Genomic DNA, 21,696 nt, shown 5'->3' with positions numbered 1-21,696 from the left:
TATAAAGTCAGCAAAGATGCACAGAAAAGAAGATCAGACACCAGCGAGGGAGGATAAGAAGGACAGACTCAACAACATTGTCATCCCCTATGTAGCCGGTGTGTCAGAAAAACTCAGGAGAGTTTTCTCCAAGCATGACATCCCGGTGCATTTCAGACCCAGCAACACACTCAGACAAAAACTGGTTCACCCGAAAGACAAAACTCCTAAACACAAACTTAACAACGTGGTGTATGCTGTACAGTGCAGCGAGGAATGCTCAGACCTCTACATTGGAGAGACCAAACAGCCACTTCACAAGCGCATGGCACAACACAGAAGAGCCACCTCCACAGGACAAGACTCAGCAGTCCATCTGCATCTAAAGGACAAAGGACACTCTTTCGAGGATGCCAATGTTCACATTTTGGACGGAGAGGACAGATGGTTTGAAAGAGGAGTGAAAGAAGCCATCTATGTCCACTGTGATCGACCATCTTTGAACAGAGGCGGGGGTTTACGACACCAACTCTCTGCCATCTATAATCCAGTTTTGAGATCCCTTCCCAGACGCCTTAACGCCCACTCACATCCTGGGCCATCTGACCTCAGGAATTCGCATGATAAGGTGGGGCCAGGTTTCACAATGAACACACCCGAAACTCTGGCTGATTGGGACCCACACCCATTTTCACACCCTGGCTCAGGCGATTAGAGGATCATCAGGGGGTCCTTTTGTCCCTCTGTGGGGGGTCACTCCTACTAGGTTTATATCTGGGACTCTCCACCATTTGACCTTAGAACTGAAGAAGCTTCTCGGATGAGAGGTGAAACGTCTTCAAGCAACTTAAAGAAGTCCAGACGCTTTTCTTTGCAAGCTCCTTTGACTAACAAAAGGTTAGAAGTTCAAAAAGCAAGCTGAGACGTTATACATCTGTCTTAAAAGACTGTTCAATGTGCAATCTCCATCTCTTGGAATAATTGGAATTTGATATACAAAACATGACTATGCATCGTACACCAACCATTGTTTCATGCTTGAAACTCTTGGAGAGAAAAAGAACTGAAATTAAAAGATAACTACCAGCCCCATCTGTTATTTTCTTTTATACCTACTTTCAATTCTGTTTGCAAAGTTATCACAATGTTTTTTTCTTAAATTTGTGATTTAATTCACAACTTATATCCTCTGATGAATTGCCCACTGCTTCATCAGTCATGGATTAATGTTTATTTCTTTGATAGTTTGGTGAATTCATTACTCAAATCCTCCTCCTTAGTCCTGTTAGTAATTCTTTTGATGCTGAATCAGACCAAAGCTCTTTAGAAGGCATTAATTGTGGACCTGGAATAAAATAACTAAACATTGCTTTTAAGTTTTCTTTTGTATGTTTTGGGGTTTTTTATGTTATAATGTGTCATAGAAAGATTGTAAGGGTACAAAAATTAAACTTGCCGACTGTGTGATGGGGCTCCTATATAGTCACTTAAAGATCATGAATACTTTGGCTTTCTTAGGAAAAGGCAATGGCTGATACAAGCATAATTAATTCATATCAAGTCTTGTTCCAGTTCTAAGTACGGATGACTCAACACTTTCATGTTTGTACTTTGTTATTGGTTCATTTCTTCCTTGACTCTTTCCGCTCCTTTAATAGCCATATTAAAAGCAATATGCAAACACATCCTGCTTGCATTAAGATACTCTTTTTAAACTCTTCAGCTAAAGTAGCAAAGAATAAGTCATATTTAAAATGCTTTACTTTTCTCATCATCATAAGCTTCATTTTTGGCTTTCTTTGGCCAAAAATCTACTTGCTAATGAAAACAGTTCTCATATCACATTCACACACCAGTGCACTCCACAAAAAGACTGGATTTACTTTTCCACTGTGTTTGAAACCGCAAAACACGTGAACAGCTTTTTACTAACAGCTCTGGCTCTGGCTCAGGACATCAGTTGCGACCGGTTACCGGTAAGGGGAGGAAGATAGGACAAAGACATGCTGTGGGAGAAAGCCAAAGATTAATAATAACTAAAGATTACATGTCACCTGATCCAGCCCTTACTATATGCTTTATCAAAAAGAAAGATTTAAATCTAATTTAAACCAAGTTGGATCCTCTTTAGCCTCCAGAACGGCTTTACTTTGTTGTGGCACAAACTCAACATGATGCTGGAAACATTCTTCAGAGTTTAGGCTGTACCAACATGATAGCATCATACCAGATTTGCTGCTGATTTGTTGGCTGCACATACATGATGCGGTTTCCCCATTCCAGTCCCAAGGTGCTCTAACAGACTGAGATCAGGTCACTGTAGAGGCCATTTGAGAACAAGTGAACTTACTGTCATGTTCAAGAAACCAGTTTGAGATGTTTTGAGCTTTGTGACATAGTGTGTCATGGGCTGTTATCCTTTTGTGAGTAGATAAAAGAAAATGCTAAACTGTGATCATAAACGGGTCGGCATGATCAGCAACAATGATTTGTGATTTGTTTTGCACTTAGAAATGCACGTCTAGATACCTTGGTTATAGCGAATGTCAATTTGAGTCAACCTGTCTACATGCCTTGAGCTGCTGCAATTTGATTGGTTGATTTGTGTTAACAAGCAGCTGAATAGCTGAACCCATCAAAGTGACTGGCAAGTGTAGTTCAGCTGTATCTCAGTCAAAACTGTTTTTTGCCACTTAGTATGCATCATATATAAAAGCAGTTTTATGACAAGAGTTAAGTTTGAATATATATTTACTATTTTTACATATCATGTTAATCATGTCTTATCTTAATGACTTTTTATTTCTTTGGATGATGAGAATATCTTATCTAATCAACTGCCAGCTTTTTGCATTTAGTAGTATTCATGAGGATTGCCAGTGTATTTAATATTAAACCTTTATTATTGAAACATGGTGATAGGCACGGTGGAAACTAATTTCATGCTTTGTGCTGTCTTTGACATTCAAGGCTATCAGAAGGACACAGTGTTGGAAGAATATGTCAGTTGTAATCTAGAAACTGCAACAGCAAACAATAAAATCTTTGTAGCCAGTAAAAGTTATATCCTAAAAGTTATACGAGTTTTCCACTTTAAATGTAGTAACGTGACTTACAGCAGAGGGAGATGATGCACATGGCATGTAGTTTGTTCTCTGAGCGAATGTACGACCGCATGCAGATGACGAAGATATTGCCGAAGCAGGTGGTAGCAGACACAACCCAGACGAAGACCCTCAGCACAATATTGGCCAGTAGGTTCTCAAAGGATGAGATTCCATCAGTGTTGGGCTTACAACTACGCACATGAGGAGCATAGCCACAGTACTGGAATTTCTTGAAGTAGCTGTAATCACGCAAAAAAAGTGTAAGGTTAAGCAACAGACAAAAGGAGATTGTTTATTTGAACCAAAAAGGTTCTGGGTCAATCAAGGCAACAGGAAAATTCCACACTGTAAATGTCTTTTCTTTTTATACATACTGGCAGGTGCAGAAATAAGAGAGAGGAATAAAGCAAGAAGGGGTATTCTGGTGATCTGAATTGCCAATTTTATACGGAAATAATAGCACCCGAAGCTGTGAGACTCTAAAGGTGGTAAACCTAATCAAGAAGCCAACTTAAATTAAAATGAGTGCTTTTGTCTTTTGTCTTTCTACCCAGGTGGAGACCTGCAAAAGTTTAACAGTAATCATTTTATCCAAAGAAAGAATTAAAGGGTTTATTCAGCTGAATTATCTGCCCATCTCCCACCATCAACCCCTGTATAGAAATTGACATGTCATTTATGGTCCTTACTAGGGCTGGGCCATATCATACCGTTCACGGTAATACCGGTGTAATATTGGGCAAAGATAAGAAAATGAAATATCGCGATAGAATATGGGTAAAATGCGAATGCGCAGTGCCTACACACATGGCGGAAAAAGCATGCTGGCGACGGAAAATGAGAAGGACGAAAGCGGATCGTTGAATGAAACAGATGAACCAGAATTGGTTTTTAAAAATGCTGCAACTTCAGTGATGTCGAACTGGTTTAGCTTTCGTCCATCAGATACACAACAAAGCACTATTTTTGGTAGCGCATGCTAGCGACGGCCGTATTTTGGAAAATACGGCACACTTAAAATCAATCCTTTGATTTTTCTGAAAATCGACAGAGCCTCTTATAATCCCGTGTGCCTTATGTATGAATTCTGGTTGTGTCTACTGACCTCGAAACGATTTTATGTGCTACACGGCGCTCGAAAATCTGTCAAATGTTTTAGTACGACTTTGCTAAGCTAAGAAACCCGCACCGCTTGATGGATTGTCGGAGCATTGCGGCTATCGTAGGCAGGAGCCTCGCGGAGTGATACGTACTGTGCTTCAACATAATATCAGCAAGGAATTTGCATTTGCACTGTTAAATTTTTATATAACTTTCATGCACATAAAAAACTGCTGCTTGTTTAAGTGAAAATACATTGATTTTTTTTTCCACTAATAAAGTTGTGGAGTTGTAAAGTATTTTGTCTACTGTCAATTATATTGTCAGTTATATCATTATAAATTTTCAAACGTATATCGTGATAAATATTTTTGGTCATATTGCCCTGCTCTAGTCCTTACAGTAATTAAAAATGACATTTCAACAAATCAAACTATTTTCCAGCTTCCAACATTGCCCATAGCTAAATGTCAAAGTGAACGTGCTACTGTCCTTACAATGTTAATTTGCTTACTATATGTTAATCAGTTATTTTATTGCTATAGTATTAAAGGAATGGCAATAATTTACAGAGTATTGACAGTAGTCTCTATTTGGAAAGTCAGAGCATCCTCAGTGCTATTAGAATTCATCCAGGAAAATATGAATTGAGTGCAAAATTAATAATTGGCCAATATTTGTTTCACATTTCTCAAATGTCAAACACATGCTGGTGCTCGCTCTTCAAAACCAAAGCGGAATGACCTTTTTAGGACAATTAAATTGCGATCAAATCACGATGTTCAAAAATTAACTATGTTTTTTTATTTTTTTTTTAAGTCCCTTTAGTTAATGCACATGTTTTATGGAAATGCACTCTTATAAAGAAACAATCCCTTTGAAAACAGTTCACTGCTTTACTTCTGGAGTTTTCTGAATAATAGGTGCAACAATTTCTTCAAATAGAGATGCAACTTTAAATTTATTTTTTAAATTGCTTTGTGAAATAAAAATGCTATTCCATTCATGTCTAAGGTAGGGTGCTGGCATATATCAAAATATTTATGAATGAAGTAGCTTGAGCACTGCTGCTTTAAAATGCATTTTACTTCTGCAAAATAAGATAGATTTGAATGCAGCTGACACTTACTAAAACTTGTATGAAGCACTATTACAAAGGGAACGTTAAAGAATCTCTGTGACTGTATCCAAGGGTGAAGAGGCATTCATCTTATCATGTTCTCTGTCTTGTTGCATCTCTTCAGGACTTACATGGATGTATCTTGAGTTGTTTTAGCAACAGAAAAGAAGGATTACACTAAGCTTGACTTAATCATCTCCTGGTTGGAAGAGGAGTCTGACAGTCTCAATAAGGCCAGCTCAAAGCTCATTACTAGGATAATATTTCTATGTGTGAGTAACACATTGTCTCTATGACAGTTCAGACTGAACAATAAGGATTTACTGTTTAAACATAGACCATCACAATGGAGTACTTACATATGAGTCAAGTATTTGAGTGGTTCAAACATCCTTCGCTGAATGTTTCCAATTTCTATTCCTTCTATGCTCCTAACAAATATAAAGATGATTTTGTCTTAGTTTGATGCCACACACAATACAGTATGCTGATTTGTTTTGTACACAAAAACGTGAAAACGTGTTTTCACCAAATCTTCTTCTTGGTAAATGGCCTTTCAAGGCCTAAATGGGGGACATTTCTACTAGAAAGAGACATTTTTAGTCTTCTGTTTATTTAGATTTTGACTTTTGTGAATTCAAGCTTGTGCGTATGAAGAAGAAGTATGACAATCACTTGCCGGAATGTCTCAAACAGCAATATGCAGAATATACTGAGGTTCTCAAAAATGGAAAAACATTAAAAAATGATAACCTTCTTCAAACTAGTCAAACTAATCAAATCAAAAACTGGAGCTGACCAAAGTAATTGGACAGGCACCAACATGAAAGATAAGATCAATAAGATAAGATCAATATGAAAGTAAAATAAATATGATATAGTAAAAAAATAATGAATTAGAATAAAAAACCTGTATATTTACATAAAAGGTTGATTGTAAACAGAGTTTGTGTGGTTACTTGATATCAATTTATTGATTAACTCAGTTTTATTTAATGCTAAACATTGATTTTTTTTTAATTTTAATGTTATCAAGGATGCATCATCAAATACTTACAATGATTTTAACTTATGTAACTTATCAAAGTGGTCAACTTGCAGCTCCATGATGGGATTGTACGATATATTTCTGCAGAAAAAAGGGGAAAATAAGCAACAATGAACAGCACACACACATAAATGATTAATGAAATTACAGTTCACTGTACATTATGCATGGGAGGACGGAAACAAAGCACAGCAATCTTCAGTGATGCAGTTTCATGAAAACAAATAGAACACCAGTGACATTTAAATATGCCTAGAAGCATTTTATGCATGTCAGCTGCCTCCCACATGTTTATCTTCCTGTCATACTGTCACATTACCTCCTGCTTCACATCTTAAAGGTGTGTCCTTCCTCTGTTCATTTTCTAGCTTGTTATCCTCCCACCAGCATATTTATTAGTGGTTAGGGAATCAGTGTATTGACTGTCTTCTGCTTAAAATTTATAATCCCTAGGAAGATGCTATACCACAGTTTGACACTATTTTTGTAGTATTTTCTGTATTTAATCTACAATTATTCTGTATAACAATGTTAAACACAATAATATCACAATGATATTATCCTTGCTATTTATAATTTATTATAAGGGAATTGTCTTTTGCATTCTTTGAGCAATTTAGTTATTACCAGTTTATCATTTTTCAATTAAAAGAAGGTAAATACTTCACTCTTTCATGTGTTTCATAGCTTCAGCTTCTAATAACTCTTCATAAAATTAATGCTTACATAATATGTACTTGCTCAATAAATTATGACTTGTCATTGTATATTAAACTAACCAGCCGTACATAACCCCTTCACAGAACATTAATTTAAAACTGATACAATCATATATTATCTTTGCAATTTGCAATTTTTCATCATTACATAAGTTCTAAAAATTAAAAGGTAGTACAAAACCCCCAGCAAAATTTACTACAGTTTAGTCAAAGTCTGTATACACACTTTTCATTGAAAACATGAAACTATGTCTAGTTTTTGCAAAATGACAAACTGTCAGTCTGCTGTCATTCTCGATGACTACAAAGATATAAATAGCCATAGAGAAGGCTATGGGAAAGGTATCCGCATACAGAACTATGTGTCTGTGGGTATTTGTATAAAGAGAACTCACAGCTGGAGCAAATCCTCAAGTAAGACAAAGAGATTTGGAGGGATTCCTGCCAGTCTGTTTCTGGATAGATCCCTGTGTGCACAGACAAATCCACATCAGTTCTCCAAAAATAAAGAACAATGAATAAATATTGATGTACAACACTGGGCATTTGATGGATGCATACAGATCTTCAAAGGAAGATCCACCCTCAGTAACTCTGTTAAGGGAGAGGGGGTGGATAGAATGACAGGCAAGCTGAAAAACAGCAATAACAAAAAATGTAAAGTCCTTTGAATACTGACACTATGCTTATGGTGGGTTGTTGTAGCCACGTTTTTCATTAGTGACCATCCACAGCAGGTTTCCCAGACTGCATTAATATAATACATTCACAGTTACCCTATTTTGAAGATTCAGTGTTACCAACTGCATCACTGTGAATGTTGTGGTTGTATGGCTTTAATGCATTATATATTTAACCTACTATCCCTCTTCATCATTAAATATAAATGTCTATGTCCAAGTGGTTTCTTATGTGGCTCAAGAGTTGGGAGTTTGCCTTGTAATTGGAAGGTTGCCGGTTCGAGCCCCAGCTCTGACAGTCTTGATCGTTGTGTCCTTGGGCAAGACACTTGACCCATTGCCTACTGGTGGTGGTCAGAGGGCCCGGTGGCGCCAGTGTCCGGCAGCCTCGCCTCTGTCAGTGCACCCCCGGGTGGCTGTGGCTACAATGTAGCTTGCCATCACCAGTGTGTGAATGGGTGGATGACTGGATGTTTGAACTCACAGTTTTTGAAGAGAATTAAAGACTAACTGATGTTAACCGTACACAGGAGGTTTCCCAGTCATGGATTAACTCTTTCTATCCACACTGCTACTATAACAATACCAGATAAAAGTCAGTGATTTTGATTATTCATGATTTTGACATTGGTGTGGGGGCTTTATTTTGCTGTTTTAACTGCATTAAGTCATATAAAACCTACACTGGGTTTATATCTTCTGAACTTTACATATAATTGAATGTGCTATATAGATCAAATTGCCATTGTCAAAAAGTATTAAGAAGTTCCACATTTAAAGCCACTGACTGTTGCTTGTTAGAATTAAAGCACAGACACAATAAAAATGTGAAGTTCATGGATCATCAACATGACTATAAAATGCTCAATTATAACCGCTGATCTCAATCAAATTTCCTTCTAAATCACTCAGTTCTATTCATGTGACACCTGTGCAAATTCCATAACGTATCAGAATACAAGTGAGACCTGAAGTGGTCTATACAGATGTTAGTCAAGTAGATTGTAATTAACTGATGATTGTAAACTGGCTACAGGAGTGAATATTATCTTGAATGGTTGTTTGTCTCTGTGAGACTGATAACCTGTCCCGGGTGCACCCTGCCTTTCCACAGGGGTTTTCTACAAACCCTTGAGCTAAATGTTACTTTATTAGACACGTCCTTAAATGATGTCGGTTATTGCACTGAGCAGTGTTTGATGTTTGTCCTTCTTAGACAGGAAGCTGCTGTATCTTAGGTGTTACAGACGGTTTTAATGACGTCTAGGATAATCTTTGGAAGCGATTAAAGCATAGATCTGGCTATTTCAGTGCTTTTTTTAATAGAACAGAGCATTTATAGTGTTTTTAAATGCTGTCGTTTCCTTCTGTTCTTTTGGAACTTCTTGAGTCATTAATCACAATGAATCTTCAAAATCCACATCTTACATGGCTTCAATTCAGCTTTTTTTTGGCACAATCCAGAGAGTTTTGTTTTGTTTTTTGAAGTTTGTTTGTGCAAAATATTTTTACTTACAATTCTCCAAGCTTTTGCAGGACTGAGAAAGCCTGTTCATGTACGTAGCTGATCCTATTTCGCTGCAGAACCCTGGAGACAGGCAACAGACACAGAAAGAATTATATGACTATTTTTCCTACCTTAATCCCATTTAATGAACTGCCAGAATTGATCCCACACCTAGGATAGTACAGTTCATCAATTTGTATGAAACTAAGGTTGATTTGCAATCCTCTAACAGGAACTGCAGCAAAAGAAAAAATGTAAATGCAAAGACTGCACCTCAGCCATGTAATAAATTATGTAGATTTATACTTACAGAACTGTCAGCATGGTGCATGAGCTGAATGAGGCATTGCCAATCACTTCAATGAGATTTCCTTCCAGGTCCCTGCACAACATATTATCAAATGAACACAGACAAATGCACCCAAACTGCTCACAAAGAACAGATTGATTGCAAATTGGCACTTGTATGTTAGGAGAAGTTTAGATTTTTTTTTGACATTCTACTTACAACCAATTTAATCTGGGCATTTCTCGACAGATGTCATCCAGCTTTGTCAAAGAGTTGTTCAACAAAACCCTGTCAATCAGCAAGACAAAATGAAAGAAGGTGAAAGGCTTTTCTCTTAAAGTTCAAAGAAAGAACACTCATTTGCTCGTAGCTGCCAAGCACTCTTAATAGCACCACTTTCGATGATCTGAAAGCCTTTGCAGCACAAAAAAGTCAAAATAATGACTCACAATAGAACAAGGGAGTTCAGTCCTGAAAAGGTCGTGGGGGATATTTGATGGATGTTGTTATTTTCAAGAATCCTAGAGTAAAAACAAATACATCAAAAATAGAATATAGTTTTGCACAATACAAAACTGCATTCACTGACGTGCATACCTGAAAGTAATTAAAAAAAGCACAAAGCAAGAAGAAGAAATAAAAGGTGATATATGTTATAAAAGCTGGATACATACAACCACTCCAGTTTGTGCAGATCCCTGAACACCCAAGGCATTAAAACCGATATCCTGTTGTTGCTCAGATATCTACATACAGAAAGACAATGGAAGGTTACCTGCACCAGATGCTGATAACAATTTGTAAGTGGTGTTGACCTTCCAAAAGCAGTTCATCATTGGTCAGTTTATATAATCTATCCTCTTAAAGTGAATGTTCATATACAAGCATACCTTGTTAATGTCAAGAAGCAGGATGTGCTAGGTTGCCAAAATTAACTACTGCAAGTGAACTAATGCTTTTCTGCATTTTAAGAACAGATAAGAAACCAATGCAACTCAGAGTGTGTATTATCAAATTACACGTAAAGCAAAAATGTAACAAACTTACAGTCTTGTCAGGTTATACAGCCCTCTAAATGCATCAGGACTCACATCTTGAATCTTGTTGTGCTGGAGATATCTATCCATACATAAAGCACAAAATATTTTCTTTATTTTTACTTGATAGCTATCAGAAAAACAAAACAAAACAGACATACTAAGCCATAAAGCCCGAATGCCTTTGCTCAAGTGCAACTTTTGCGTAAATGAAATCGTTCACATCAAATAATGATAATCTCTTCCAAGAATACTCCTTTATATTGCACACTACGAGCTCGACAAACCCCTGCTGACAGTTGTGTTTTGTCTTGTGTTTTCACACACGGCAATTCATTCTAATGTTTGTTTATACACATCTCAGGGAAGTTTTCAGTCCAGCAAAAGCTACCAAATAGTTTCTGGCGAGGGATAAGACCTATTCTCATGTTGCCATTGTCAGTGTGACTGTGTGAGGCTGATAAACAACACAAGTGGACAATGAATGAATTTGTATGCAAAGCAGAACAAATCTGTCAACGTTCCCAGCAGTCCTCTTAGCTTACACATACCAGCTTTATAGATGTGATGCTTATTTGTTGCATTTGCCAGGTCAAGGTAGAGTGAAGATGCTTTACTCAATGAATAGGGTAGGGTTATAGCACCTGATCTATTGTGTGTGGAGCTTTTTTTATTTTTTAAAGAAAAAAACAAACAATATAAAAAACAGAAAAGAATATTGTAGAAAGACAATAAGACTACAAATGCAATAAAAGAACATAAATAGCATGTAATCCACAATTAATGGAACACTCACAGTTTCTGCAGGCTCTGGTACTTAAAGAATATGTTCGCTCTAAGTTTCTGAAGCCCATTCCTTTGTAGGGACCTGAGAGACAGGGACATTTACATGTTTATTGCTTGAAACCAAAAGCACCACTCACCTTTGGACACTTGGACAGCATGTTTCTTCTGACTATGATTAATGGGATTTTGTGGCTGTGAATCTTAAAAACGATTTAAAATGAAACATAACATCACTACGCTGATTCTATTTATTTATTACATAGCAGGCATTTTAATTTACTCAAAGAAGATTTTTGATATACAGATTTTAATATTTTAATATGTTAATATCTTAACTGGATTATCCACATAAAATACATATAAAAAGACAAAAACTCCCTATAATGTCCAACTTACTTTTTCTGACTAAGCCAGTTACCAGAAACATTAATCTGTAAACATTACAAGCTACAGCTTAGTGGTCTTTTAAATTCTGCCAAGAGACCATATCAGGGTCAAGAGACCCTGAACTGACCAACTGATTCAGCTGCTGATTCCAAGCCTTTTAAAGGATTAAAGGATGATTAAAAGCTCATCTTCTCACGCACTATTCTATCAAGCAGAAGTAGTCAGTTTTTTCACATTTGGGAAAACGTCTTACTATTAACGCAATCCCCTTTGGTGCACCATTCTCTAACTTTGTTTACTTTAACTTTGTTTTTCTTGGATAGCTGGCAAGTAGAGACCGTCTTCTCCCAGAGGCTCTTTGTGCAAGCAGTTAATTATGACTCCTAGTTAGATTGTTTCATAGCCCTGTAGTGGGCAAGATAATTATAATGGGCTCATGAAAGGAAGCGAGGTGATGATTCATTAGAACAAAAAGTCAGTGTTATTTATTTGAACTGACAATCCATTAAAAGAAATGAAAACAAAACTAAACAAAATTACAAAATTACTTGATTACTAACAGGGTTGGGCCTTACTTTGCCTTTAAAATTGCTTTTTCTTCATTGAATAGATTCAAGGAATTGCTGGAAATACTCTTCTGAGATTTTAGTTATGAGAGACTTTGACAGCATCATCATTTAGCAGCTGCTAAAGACGTATTGATTGCACTTCCATAATGTATAACTCCAGGATCACTACAACCCAAAGATGCTCTTTTGGGCTGAGATCTGGCAAAAGGGCCCCTCCACATTATGGAAATATTACTAGTATTAAATTATTAACATTTTTGTACTTTCTGTACCTTCTGACATTTGTAAATCATTGCAACATGTTTACTGCTAATATGCTCAGAATATACACTCACACCTTAAGATGTGCTGTATGTGTCATATATTTAGAAGCTGGTCCAACTGTTGAACAGGGAATTCTATAAATGAGTGTGCTTGCGACGCATCCAGTCAGTCTGTGAGGACATGTGATTAATGAGCCTTTTATTATTTATTCCACATACATTATAGTTGTCTTAATGTCACATTTTGAAGGCTAAATTTGTAACATAGGTGTTGGGCTTATGGTAGCATAGTTGATCTGATTCTGGATGTTGTACATTGTACTGATAAAAAAGCCATATTTTAAATGAGTACGGGCTAGCTTTTATAGCTTTTAACAGTAAGTCTCAACACTGAGTGGTCTTGTTGAAATATATCCATGCATTTTGTTTAAAGTAGTATATTGCTGAACTTAACTTTCATGTAAAGAATAAATTAAAAGAAAAAAAATTTAAAAGACTTTTTTTTCCCAGAGAAGGATTACTTCTACCACCATCTTTGCTCTCAGAGAATTGTCCAACAGATTTGAGTTCTTTGAGTGCCATGTCTCAGGCAATAATTTTCACTTTTTACCTTTCAAGTTGTGGCAATGACAGGTATTCACAGTGGCAAGTGATGTTTGAAGTGGCAAATGTCTGCTACAAAAATTCTCGCAAGTTGTGACAGTAATCGCTGCTGATGACTGTCTTTCTGGACATTGCTTGAGTTTGAAAGTATCGAAGAAAAACAGGGGTTATTTTCTACTCACATCATAGTGACATTCATTGCCACCACTGGGATATCTTGAAGATGAGCCCCGTCACAGTCGAGCTCCAGGTCCCGGCACAGGCAGAGCTCAGGAACCACACCAAGCACTAGAGCAATGGAGGAGACAGGGGAAGGATAAACAAATGGTCAAAAGTGTCAATAGTGGAGCTGTTTTGAAGAACAACAACACAATCCTGCTGGATTAAGCAGGAGAGAAAAAGAAAATGAAAGCAGAATTTATTAAAAGTGACTTTTGGGATGAACAGGTGGGCAATCATTAATAAAAGACTTACTAAATATTCCCAGGATAAGCCAGCTGTGATTACCTTTGATTAAATTCCAATTCCAATTTGAATATGAAAGATGTGATTAAATGAAGCAGATAAAATTGTCTAACCAGACTTTACCGGCTCCAATGAATTTAAATTATATTTTGAGGATGTGTCAAATGAGCCATAAAAGGAAGTCAATGAAAAGCTTGCCTGTGAGAGAAAACACATTTTCAACCAGAGAGATGGTGAGAGAAAATTTTGAAATGGATTCTGTAGAAGTCGCAGCCTTAAGGGCTGAATAATTAAGCCAAAGCAAAAGTGGCCTAAGTTGCAGTTCCTCAAGTGGCCATTTGGGACCCAATGTTTAGATCCACTCCAGAAATAAACATGTTTACATCCTGCTACAAATTGTTTTGGTCTAGACAGCTAACTGTCCCCTTTGAGATAACCACAGATGGGCTGATGTATTAGCATGCAGGTTTGACATCTTTGAGTAACACTTGCATGTAGATGCCGGCACCTAAGAGTCAGCTAAGAGGCACCTTAATTAATTTGAACCATCGAACGCTGAACCTTCTTTATGGTGTTTGTGCAATATGGAACAATTTTATCAAGTTATCCATCAAATAATCTAAGATAATCCATGGGTTTATCAATCCATAAACCAGTAGATGAGGTCACAGTAGCTACTGTATGGCCAAAATTTATATAAAACATATTTGTCTTCTCCGTAAATCACAAAGTAAAGGAAGTGAGGAAATTAAGAGATGCAAATTCACAGAGGGTGTCAAGTCTCTAACTGTGAAAAACTGTGAGAAATATGACATCCAGGCGTGTTTATATCTGTTTCAGGTAATACAGTCTCCACACAGATAATGTTTTGTTCTGTAACATTTTGATTATTTTTTTTATCAGTAAACAGCTAATTTCAAAGAAAACTCAACAAGAGTAATTTGTTTACTTCTGCTTTATAATTGCAGTAATTGTGACAATGTCTTTGAAAACAATTAGTCTAATTATGGTCCCCATATCCCTATGATACCTTGCAAATGGCTCTGCAAATTATTCAAGAAGAAATTATAATAACTGATAAAAATTGTGAACCACACTATCATTATTTTAATGTAGCTATGTGCTAGTTCAACAACAGATTGTATTGCTGGTTAAGCTCATTGCTAGGTGTATTACTAACACTTGAAGCAATGTTCTGGGTTGAAATATCAGATTTATGTGATGATATTCACAAGCCGTTTGGTCACACTGATCACAATCCTGAAACAGTGCTCCCTGGACTAAGCAGATGGGGAAACAGAGGGGCAAATCTGATCTAAATAATTGTTCAAAAGAGGTTAGTTAAATTATTATGCAGCTGAAAAAAAAGACTTGTTATTGTGCTGCATTCTACAATTAGATACATAATTTGTTGGGCACATTTTTTTAAAGCTTTGCAGCAGTGGATTTTAAATAATAAAGAAAAATAAAGTTCAGCTTTAATTAAAGGGGTTTTACAAAAAATGCACTAACTGTTTACAGCCATTTTTATAAATAGTCCTCTATTTTCAGACACTCAAAATTAAATACACAAAGGCACATACAAACATTTTAAACATGAGGATACTTTTTAATGCTTCAGTGAAAATCATTTGCTGTCAGTGACTGCTTAAAGTATAGAAGCCACAGACACCAACACATGAAAATTATAGGCAATTCTCTAACCTTCCTTTTATCTCAAAATTCTTGAAAGAGTAGTTGTAAAACAGTAGAGCTCATCAGTAGAGAAACTGCATTAGTGAAGTCACAAATGATCTTCTTATGACCGCTGACAGTGGACTCATCTCTGTGCTTGTTCTACTAGACCTCAGTGCAGCGTTTGATACTGTTGACCATAATATTTTATCACAGAGCATGTTGTGGGTATTATAGGTACTGCACTGTAGTGGCTTAAATCATATGTATCTAATAGACTCCAGTTTGTTCATGTTCATGCACTAAGGTTAATTATGGAGTTCCACAGGGTTCCGTGCTAGGACCAATTCTGTTTACATTAGACATGCTTCCCTTTGGCAGTATCATTAGCATAGAATACATTTTTACAGCTATGCATTTATCTCTCTATGAAAACAGGTGACACATATGAATGAGTTAAACTGCAGGAATGTCTTAAAAACATAAAGACCTGGAAGGCCTCCAATTTCCTGCTTTTAAATTTAGAAAACTGAAGTTGTTGTACTCGGCCTTAAAAGTCTTAGAAATATGGTTTCTAACCAGATACTTATTCTGGGTGGTATTACCTTGGCTTTTGTAACACTGTGATGAAATTTGGAGTAATTTTTGACTATGTACTATAGCATAGTACTGTATGCTATAGTAGTACTGTAGTTTGCACATTAAATACATATATAGGACATTGTTATTCCATTTGTTCAATAATTGGAAACATCCTGTCTCAGAGGGATGCTGAAAGAGTTGTTCATGCATTTATTACTTAGACTGGATTATTGTAATTCACTATTATCAGGTTGTTGTAAAAACTCCCTGAAAAGCCTTGAGTTGATTGAGCAAGAGTGGCAACAGGGACTAGAAAGAGAAGGGTATTTCTTCCATATTGTCTACTCTACATTGGTTCCCTATTAAATTCAGAACTAAATTTAAAATCCTTCCCCTCACATACAAGATATTAAACAATCAGGCCCCATGTAATCTTAAAGACCTCACAGTACTTTATCACCCCTATAGAGTAATTTGCTCTCAGACAGCAGGCTTACTTGTGGTTCCTAGGATGTTTAATAGTAGTATGGGAGGCAGAGCCTTCTGCTTTCAGATCCTGACATCAATGTGTTATGACAAAAAATATATATGTGACTATTTGCCTGCACTGCTGTGCGTGCGTAACACATGCCCATATGGGAGTCATCTGGGAGGTTGACTGGCGGTCACCGGTCAGTGCAGTAGTGCATCTCTAATTAGCTGTCACGTTAGCTATCATCCTACTGATTCTCATTCTCAAAAGGAACTTAGCCTGCAAGGCTTCATTTTTGGGGACACAAAGTTATGCATCTAGTCTTTATTTTCTATTCTATGTAGAATAGAAAATACACTGCTTGTCAGTGAGCACAGTGTGGATAATAGATAGCTTTCAAACAACTGGCAGATTAAAAAGCATGAACTGAAAGAGGTGCATATAATGGGAAAAGAAAAATCCAAACTGGATGACTAAAATCGAAGCTTGACAATTTGATTTCATCTTCTTAAGACTGTCATGCTTAAGCCTTTGTTACTTATAGTACGGATGGCAAGTTAAAAGAATAATTACATAAACAGATTGGTCATGCATGCATGATTGATCGTTAAACAGAAAGATTTTGACAAAACCAACAATAGACTAAAATTGCAGCTGTCATGATGCATAAAATTCCTTTTTTACATGTATGAAACGGAATAAGATGAAAAGACATCAGCAAAATAGAATAAAAAAGCTATATCAAACCAACACTCAAATAAGTCTGGTATACACATTTTATTGCCCATACTATGTAAATCGGTCAATCCCACAAAATGTGTCCCAGCATTTGTCGGTTGCATTTGTCGGAGTCTTCGAATTTGGACAGTCTTCGCCGTGTCGCTGTAACGTAATCGCCCTACAAATGCGGGCACAGGAGGATGCGGTTCCTGAATTTGGACACAGCTATGATACTGGACACTACTACTTCTTCAGGGTTTAACGGCAGCTGGCATCCTTGTACATGCAGTGCTGCCATCTTCTGTTTCAGTCCGTTATTACACTATTCAATCCTACTACTTATTCCTGCGTCTTTTGGAATCTTACAAAGCTTCAAACGACGCATCGACTATTAAATTCGTCGTTGACAATTTTAATAGTCAACGTAATCGTGACCAGTCGACTAATCGTGGCAGCCCTATTGTACAGTTTGCAACATTAAACATGTTTGCCTTGAACTCCATCTCTTTTACTATTTTATCACAGTAACAAAACATAATGTAAATATTTCAGTGGCAAACGAAGACACGCATCTAGGATATTCCTGCAATGCGGTAATGAGGGAATGTCTACTGTTTTAATTTCAAGCGAAAGCAGAAAGTAAATACTGTCATGAAAGCACATCTGATATATTAATAACTATTTGCTATAAAACATTGTGAGTATTGCTAATCGATTTAAGGACAAAGTTCTAACATTTAAAATGAAGAGGTACTCACAGCATACATTGGACTTGGTCCTGGCGTTATGACTCGGCATCCAAAATACTTGTCAAAAAGATGGGGCCATCCATTATTATCTCCTGTAAATTAGTATATGACAGACACACCAGAAAGTTATGAGTCATCTCTTGACCTTCAAAAACCAAACGTGTAATTTGAGGTAAATCAAGTATTTCAGATTCACAAAAGGCAAAATTTTTTCCCACCATTGATGCTATGAGATACAAAAGCCTACACGAGATATAAAAGGCCTTGAGCATGCTTCGAGCAGTCTTCTTATACAACCACCAGTTTGACTGCGTACGTTTGTGAAATATGTGTTTTTTGGAAGTCAGAATAATAATCACCTGTTCCAGATTATTCAGTGATACTGCAGCGTTCTCCTCGTACCACATTATTGTAACTGTGTGATTTTTTTGGTCAATAAATGTAAAACAGTTTATCTCATATTGTTTTTTGTGAAGGTATAGGGTTTCTTTTGTTTGTTTGTTTTTGGTGCAATTCCTATCTACTATGTTCCTTGTTCCCCTCTTTGTGATGTCATTAATATTTATTTTGAACACAAGCACTGTGCTTCTAGGTGTTCCTTTTAGTTGCATGCACCTTTGGCTGGTTTGGAGCTAAACCTTTTTCTTTATACTCTGCCAACGTGATGCTTTTATCACATCAACTCTGCCAACCCTTTGCAGTTTCCCTTTAAGCCACAAATTGCTAAAGAGGTGGAAAAGCCAATACATTGACAAGATGGCATACAATTACAGAATTACAGCATCCCTCAATTACGTAACTCCACCCATCCTCACTTTCTTATAGCTACCTTTTGGTCATGAATAGATCACATAAATACACATAAGTGGTTGCACTATTTGTAATTATAGTTAGTGTGCTATTTGACATACAATAATCAGTTAATTCACTTCAGGGTATCATTCTGGGAACATGTCACATCCTTGTCCATACCAGTGGTCTATATTACATAGCAGGATGTTTGTTCCTGCGTTATTTATCTTCTTCTGAATGTTCTTGAAGGTGTTCAGATTTCACAAGTTCAGATTTTTTTTTCTGGGTATTGTGGAGCAGGGAAATTATTTTACTGCTATTGTTGAATAATTGTCATCAGTACCATTGCATTAATAATATAATCTGGAGTTTATATTGCATTCAGATGTTGAAACAGTGTGTGTCTTTCAGAAAGACTAAGTTGCAGGCTGACAGGAAGTTGCAGGTTTGCAGAGTGTGCCTTTTGCAGAACTGAAACCGAAAGCAGAGTCTAAGTGCAGGTTATTTTGAGGAGCATTTGAGGACGAGACACAGACAGTTAAGAGGTGACACAAAGAGCATGTGAGGTCAACACATACACACACATTAGTTAGATTCTTAGAGGGAGAGATTAGTTATGTCTCGACAGAAAGAGGAACAATTCACTTTAAGATAACGGAAAGTACCAGCCATGAAAATAGAAGATGATCTTCTAGGTGAAAAGTCATTGTGGTGTTGATCTGATCTCTATGTATAAAATGTATCTGTGACGCATGAAGGGGCGTCAGTAAATCAAACCCTGATGCTATAAAATATCTGTTCATGCTTTGATTAAGTCGAGGACTACTGGCTGTCTGCGTACAGAGTGTCTTCCCACACGTGTGTTCATTAAAATCATTGTTTGACCAAAGAGCTTCTGGACCAAGAGTGGTTTGTACTCTCCCTCCTCAATTTTGAACCTTAACAGTATCCTTCAGTTGTTTCATTGTACAGACCCAGAGGTCAATGGGTACAAATAAAGAAATGGCTCTAAGAAGAGAGTTAACCACAGCTGTAAGTATAAAAAACAGAAAAAAACTGCAATGTGACTGCACAAACAAGCAGCCAACAGGCTGAGGCAACCCCCCCCACCCCCCCCCCAAAAAAACAAAAACAAAACCCACAACCACTACATAGTACAACTGACACAGGCTGTTGTGACGAAAGAAAGCTATTAAAAATTCATTTGAAATCAACTTACAACTTTTTTGGCTACTTAAAAAAACATCCATCCATCCTCATCTTTTTCCTGCTTATTCAGGGATAAGCAGGAAAAAACAGAGTATCCATAAATACTGATATCAACCACTGCATATTTTCTCTATTAAATATTTGTCAGGATTCAGGGCAGACAAGGTGGCTGTGCAGTAATATCTGATTCCTCAATAGGCTGTACTATTCGGCCCCATTCTTTGTCTTTGGTTTCCTTAACCTGCTTTGTTCTAACTCCTGCTTCTCACATCCTGTTTAGAATCCCAGACCTACAATCTTCTCACCCATCAGAAGACTCTCCAGTTTAATCCCGTGGATTCTTCAGCTCTCAACCTAATTCCTGGCTTCTTTTTCAATTCAGTAATGCACAACAGTTGCCCTAAGGTGCTTACAATTGCCTTACGGTGCTCCTGAAACTCCATACCTTCTGGACTTGCATCTGTCCACCCACTCTCTGCTGTACTTCTTATTCCTACTCTGGAAGTGTGTCTGCCAGCAGACTGACCTCCTCACTTCCTGCCCTCGGACCACAAGTAAGAATGACCAATTTAGTAATTACAGAGACCTCATGCTCACTACTTCTTTTGCCATAGCTAATCTTATTTTATTTATTTATTAGTTTTATTCTAGTTTTTGGTTTGTCCATGTCTCCTGTTTACGTGTCTTTCCTGTCTTCTGTGTAAGTCTATCTTGTCCTCTGTTTTACTTTCGTTCTGCCTGTGCTTTCATGTCCACGTCTCTCCATGTTTCCTATCTTATTTTGAAGAGTCTGGTCTTTCCATGTCCAGCGTGTTTAGTTTTACTTTTCCCTGTGGCATCAGGTTCATTTGTGTCAGCTGTGTCTCCCCAGGTGTTTCTTCTTATTACTGTGTATTTAAGTCGTCTGTCTTGTCTTCCTCTGTTCAGCATTGGGTCGTCTGTTTGTCCTTATGTCAAGTCTCATTATGTCACAGAGTTCTGCTTTCTACTATTCAGGTACATATTAATGCTCATGTTGGGATTATTTCACATTTACGTTTTCGCATGTCTCCCTTCAGTTTCATGTTCTTGTCTTTTGTCATCATTTTGATAGTTAGTTTTAGTTTTCCCAGTTTAGGTTTTAGTTTTCCGCTTTGCCCCATTTTTCTGTTTTGTATCCCCCGTAATAAAGGCTCGCTTTTTGTTTATTGTCACTTCCTTTCTTCCATGTCTGCTTTTGGGTCCGTTTAATAAACACACCAGCGAGCCCCGCTGTTACGTCTGATTGGTTGGGCTTCCACCATCCCCCTAATATAATACTTTATCAAGTTCTGCTCAGAATAACTACCACAAAGTTTTATTTGAATAACTTCACAACTACAGTGGTAAGGTATCAGACTATCTTGAAGATATACCCCCACATAAATCCCTTTAAATGTTATCCTGTAAACATTCAGTTTTAGTGGTCATAGTAAAACATCCACCCATCCATCCAGTTCCTTCCTGTTTAAATCAAATAATCTTCACAAGCTAAGAATATGCATTTTACATCAATCAGTATTTGACTGTTAATTTTTTTTTCTCTGCATTAAGACTGCATATATTGTGAAATATCTTTAGTTTAGACACTTCAATAACATATGAAATTCAATAACAGGTGAATATTTTCCTATTGTTTGTAAAGGCACAGTTCCTTACAAATACTAGTTATCACGAGGATCTAAATTTGGCTGTTAACGTGCTCTCCGAATGTTTGCTGCCTCTTTTATCGCACAGTTCAATGGTTATATATTGTGTTTGAGACATACAGTAAATGGTTTTATCCAAATGAATCTTCTATGAAATCTCATAACATATCA

At 36.9% G+C, this 21,696-nt stretch overlaps 1 protein-coding gene across 1 annotated transcript in view; it reads right to left on the bottom strand.

The window, feature by feature from the left end:
- The window catches only part of rxfp1 (relaxin family peptide receptor 1), an 87,686-nt gene that overhangs the window by 6,558 nt on the left and 59,432 nt on the right, over positions 1-21,696 (bottom strand). Inside the window, 14 exon segments of the mRNA XM_082506114.1 lie at positions 3,096-3,325; positions 5,667-5,738; positions 6,365-6,436; positions 7,470-7,541; positions 9,271-9,342; positions 9,572-9,643; positions 9,770-9,838; positions 10,000-10,071; positions 10,225-10,296; positions 10,598-10,669; positions 11,384-11,455; positions 13,378-13,483; positions 17,867-17,905; positions 17,908-17,949. Of these exon segments, the coding sequence (XP_082362240.1) occupies positions 3,096-3,325; positions 5,667-5,738; positions 6,365-6,436; positions 7,470-7,541; positions 9,271-9,342; positions 9,572-9,643; positions 9,770-9,838; positions 10,000-10,071; positions 10,225-10,296; positions 10,598-10,669; positions 11,384-11,455; positions 13,378-13,483; positions 17,867-17,905; positions 17,908-17,949 (1,134 nt within the window).

The sequence above is a fragment of the Aulonocara stuartgranti genome, assembly GCF_965226115.1.
Source record: "Aulonocara stuartgranti genome assembly, chromosome: 2".
In the NCBI taxonomy this organism is placed as follows: Eukaryota; Metazoa; Chordata; class Actinopteri; order Cichliformes; family Cichlidae; genus Aulonocara; species Aulonocara stuartgranti.
Note: the sequence above shows the minus strand (reverse complement) of the source record. Positions and strands in the feature narration are given on the sequence as shown.